The 4,687-nt window shown below is 37.0% G+C and overlaps 1 protein-coding gene across 1 annotated transcript; it reads right to left on the bottom strand.

Moving 5' to 3' along the window:
• Positions 1–3,307: 3,307 nt before the first annotated feature.
• Positions 3,308–4,063, bottom strand: LOC125777834 (uncharacterized protein K02A2.6-like). Its single transcript, XM_049453751.1, has one exon. It carries the CDS (start codon positions 4,061–4,063, stop codon positions 3,308–3,310), a length of 756 nt encoding a protein of 251 aa, XP_049309708.1.
• Between the last annotated feature and the right edge of the window lie 624 nt (positions 4,064–4,687).

The raw sequence follows: 4,687 nt of genomic DNA, 5'->3' as shown, positions 1-4,687 counted from the left end.
TTACCCGAGATTCCACTTCCTGTTTCTATGCTGCAGGATAGAATTTTGTGTAAACAGGGGAATCGGATGTTGCCCGAATTTTTCCGACAACTTTTGTTGTATAAGTTAGCTTTTCGTCAGGTTCGGAAAAAAGCTTTTGGTATTTATGTACGATGTTTTCCATCGTGTGCACTTGATTTTCTGAGAGGTTTCCCTCATCTACATTAATTGCCTTCACTCGCTGTGAGGGGAGCTGTTTGAGGTGAACCTTAAAGCCGTTACTTAAAGTCATGTAATTTTCTCCAGTGTATTTAATGGCCTTAAATTCCCGAAGGGTATCATTCCCTAGAATACCGTCGAATGTTTTGAAAAGTGGCATTAGATAGAATTTAATTTTATCATTAGAGTTAAAAAATTGAACATAAGTATGTTCGCTGATTTCTAAATTTCCCGCAATAGATTTCGCAAAAAAGGGACTGTCGTTTTGGATTCTTTGTTTTGCCATCTCTGGCTTAACATAATTTTTACTGGAACCTGTATCCACTAAAAATTTTAAAATTCTGCCGCTCTCCGCCTTTACTTCGAAGAAGGGGAGCGAAGAGCTTATTATTCTAAAAAATGCTTCTTATAAAAGTAGCTAATGCTTTGTCTCTATATGCTTGCGTCAGCATTCGAAGAGATTCGTTGCCCATATCGAGACAACCTAATCTATTTAGTATCAATGAAAGGTGGCTATACACCTGTTGATAGAAAATATGAAACTGTTCTATTTCCTTGGACCAATGTGGTCATTTGATATTCTAATGTTGACAAGTCGCGCTTGTCATCGTGGTGCATAGTTCGACATTTGAGAATTGATTGTCAATCAAGTGGCGTATTGTATGCTTCCAATGCCGCATCGGCATTGCTCTTATTTTTGTCCGTATTACGCTTAAAATTCCGTAATACTTCGGTGTCCCCTTTTGAGGTTCATATATAGCTTCTACTATGGAGCAGTTTGAGTCTAGTCGTGCTTTTCCATTTGTGTTAGGGTATGTTGATGCGCACATGCAGTCGCATTCAGCAGTCTAAAACTGATAGCATAAGCTATTACAATAGAAAAGGACAATATTCAGTTGTTGTACAGGCAAGTATTATCTTCTGCAAGTATATTTAACACTAAAATGTAACTTAAATATTTATATGTAGACAAAAGCGGATAGTTTTACTGATGTATTCGCTGAATATCCAGGACGGTGTCATGATGCATCCATATGGCGCAACAGCCCAAAACTAAACTATCATAAACAAGACGCTTAAAATTTCGTCACAATATCATTTATTGGGAGACAGTGCTTATCCTTTAGAGACTTTTTTTGATGGTACCATACAAAGATAATGGGTATCTTACACAAGAACAAAAAAGATTCAACTATGTGCTAAGGGTATGTTTGAGTTGAACAGTAAATAACGCTATATTGCAACCCTGTTACTTACTTGATACTCTTTTGCTGATACTCAGTTGATAGTCTGCAGCAATATTGCGAGCACAATTTTCACAGAACGTTATGCTTTAAAAAGTCATAGTTAAAATGGAAATTTTAACGTATTTAATAACTGATGAGATTATGGAAAAGCGAAGTGACAGTTTTTTAAAAAATAGAAACAAAAGAAGAAGTATTATGATACGGAGAAGAGAGCTTTTGTTAAAGGAAAGCTGTAAAAGAAGAAAAGTGACAAAAGTACGCAATTTTTTTAAAATTGTAGAGTCATATCCAGATGATATTTTTCTCTCTCATTTTCGGATGGCACGCGCGGTAAGTAAAGTATTTTCATAGCTTAATGTGTATCTTTGTTTTACACAATGAAATTTATTTTATCTAGAAATTAGAAAACGCTCTTATCCCTTTTTGGTCCCCACGTGGCCCACGGTTACTGAGCAACAGCAAATAATGGAAAGCTTCCATACAATAAGAGCGAACTCCTTTCAAAACAATATTTGAACTCCACTTGATTTAAATTAAAAAACTAAAACTAAAAGGCCTCGTAGCCAGTGCTGCGTTTATGTATTTATATAATAAAACTACTTTGTTTATATGAATTATTATAAATAAATAAAACTAAATTCACAGCCTTGTATTTAATAAATGAACCATAGTTTGGTTAAGAAAACTGATTTTCTTTTCATTAAATTTGTAGCTAAATATTTTCAAATGTTACTTTTGCAAAAATTTATCCAGCACTTCTTTTAATCCTAGCATTATTTTAGCTTTTTCTTTTTCAAATTCCAACTTTTCTCTTTCAAACGTCATCACTTATCTATGCTGGAATTTTTCTTCCTCCGATTCCTTTTTTAAAAATTCCATCGTTTCATTTCCCGATACGGTGCGTTTTTTTTTAGCGAAATTTTGCTGGTTTCCCCTTACGTCTGAGACACTCTCCACAACATCATTGTCCTCTCGGCACATTTCGTTTGCTCTTATGTGTTCTGCAGTCGAGCAGCTTGGAAGATCTAATGAGTTTTGTAGGTTTTCAGATGGAGGATCAACTGAATGTCTATTGCCGTAAACTTCATCAAAATCATTAAAAAAATCCCAAGTGGTTGCATCTCTACCTGTTGATCCATCCGCTTTTTTATTCTTTTGTAAGTTGCTAGAATGTTGAGGAATTTTCTTGAAGTTGCTCTTTTGTCGCAGTTAAATCAGGAGCTTCAGTCTTTATATTGTCCAACACTTTACCCCAAAGATCCGATTTTTTTCTTTTGCCGCAAGAAAACTCTTGCTTTCGCGGCGAACGTGATGCTTTCTCATAAAAAGTAACAATGCCGCAATATTTACTGAACGAACACACCCTAAGTTCGACAAGAGTCTTCATAGAGCAGGCTTTCGGTATTTTGAAAAAAAAATTCGGATTCTTAATTATCCTGAAATCCAGAACTTGGTCTTGACAAAGCACATAATAATGGCTTGTATGGTGTTTCACAATTTTATTATTGACAACGAAGATTGTAATATTGACGAAGAAACTATAATAAATCAAATAGACCTTGAATATAATTCACAACCTGATGTGTCCACAAATTTTTTAAGAGAAGAAGTTGTAATACCTCACCTACTTGTTTACTTCTAAACAATCCGATAATAAATACAATTATTCTCGGTAATGCTATGCAATGGAAATATGATATTTTATTGAGTTCATTGATAGTACGACTTTACAAGTTCACGCTCAATATTCAACTAACTCATATTCATGTTCGTTACTCTGAATCGTTGTGTCTCTCACACTCACACAACACTAGTGTGCGTCTCTACATCCCTTCCTTATTTTCGTCTTTCTTTTATCTTTGTTAAGCCTCTGGGTCTGCTGCCGGCGCTCCCGTTGATGAAGTGGCGTGAGTTGAGATTTGTTGAGATGGTTGACCGCACGGCATGGATTGTCCTGAAGTCGTAGGATTACTTTCGTTGTGTGAGATTGTTTCGGATGCTGGTAGCCTTTTGATGTGACTAATGTTTCTTCTAAACGTTTTTTCCCCAGCTGTTATTATAACGTCTTTGCCACTCCTTTCCTTTACTGTGTACTCCGTCGGATCGAAGTTTGGAGTAAGTTTTTGCGCGAATACCACGTTCTTTAATAAGACCTTATCCCCTACCTCAAAGTCGCTTTCTTTTGCCCTTCGTCTCATGTCCGCCTTCTCTTTCCCTTTCCATTTGTTAATAATGTCATAATCTCGGGCAGCCGAGTCCAACATGTCGTCTGTTAAGTCTTGAATACCTGGGATTTTATCTCGAATGACACGATTAAACATGAGCTCTGAGGGTGAGGATCCTGTTGTACCGTTCGGCGTGACATTGTGCATCAATGCAAATTCCTTGATCTCCTTCTTGTAGTCTCGTTTGTTGTTGTGCGCGATTATTAACCTCTTTACTAACGACTTGTTCATATTTTCAACTTCCCCATTCGCATGCGGCCAATATGGGGAAGTCGTAATTAAAGTGATGTTGTGATTATTGCAGAAGCTTTTAAATTCGGAGCTGGTGAATTGTCTGCCATTATCCGCCCTTACTGAGTTAGGTATGCCCAATCTACCAAACACCTCTTGCATGACGGAAATAATGGCTTCAGACGTGATTTTTTTTTAGGAATTTTACATCTTGGTAGCGGGAATAATAATCAATAAGGACAAGTATGTAGTCGTTGTTAACCCTGCTTTCATAACGTACGTCTGAGAGGCGCACGACCTCTTTACATTTTGCTCTCCCTCCTACAATTTTTTTCACTACGCATTCATATTTTAATTTAACAAATAAATTATCAAAGTATAAACTTTATACTATAAAGTTTCATGGTATCCAATGAAAGCCCAAAAGAAACGATACATCTACCAGACGTATCATTATGACTGAAAGGGTTAAAAATAACGTTATGAAGGCAGGGTTAAGAAGAGGACCCAATAGATCGGTAGCAACACACTGCCAGGAACCATTTGGGAACACATGTCTTTGCATTGGTGGTGGTTTACTAGGTTGGGACACTAGTAAGCAATTGACACATCTTTTTACGAAATTTTCTGCCTCCCTGTCTATCAACGGTCACCACACCTTTGATCGTAGCCTACGCTTCATCGCTGACTCTCCCGGGTGTCCCTCGTGCGCTAGTCTCAAAATTGTCTCCCACAGTGTCTTGGGTATTACAATGCGAGATCCTCTAAGCAAAATATCACCAACAG

The sequence above is a fragment of the Bactrocera dorsalis genome, chromosome 1 (assembly GCF_023373825.1).
Source record: "Bactrocera dorsalis isolate Fly_Bdor chromosome 1, ASM2337382v1, whole genome shotgun sequence".
Taxonomy (NCBI): Eukaryota; Metazoa; Arthropoda; class Insecta; order Diptera; family Tephritidae; genus Bactrocera; species Bactrocera dorsalis.
The sequence above is the reverse complement of the archived record's forward strand: the minus strand, read 5'-3'. Positions and strand labels throughout refer to the sequence as shown.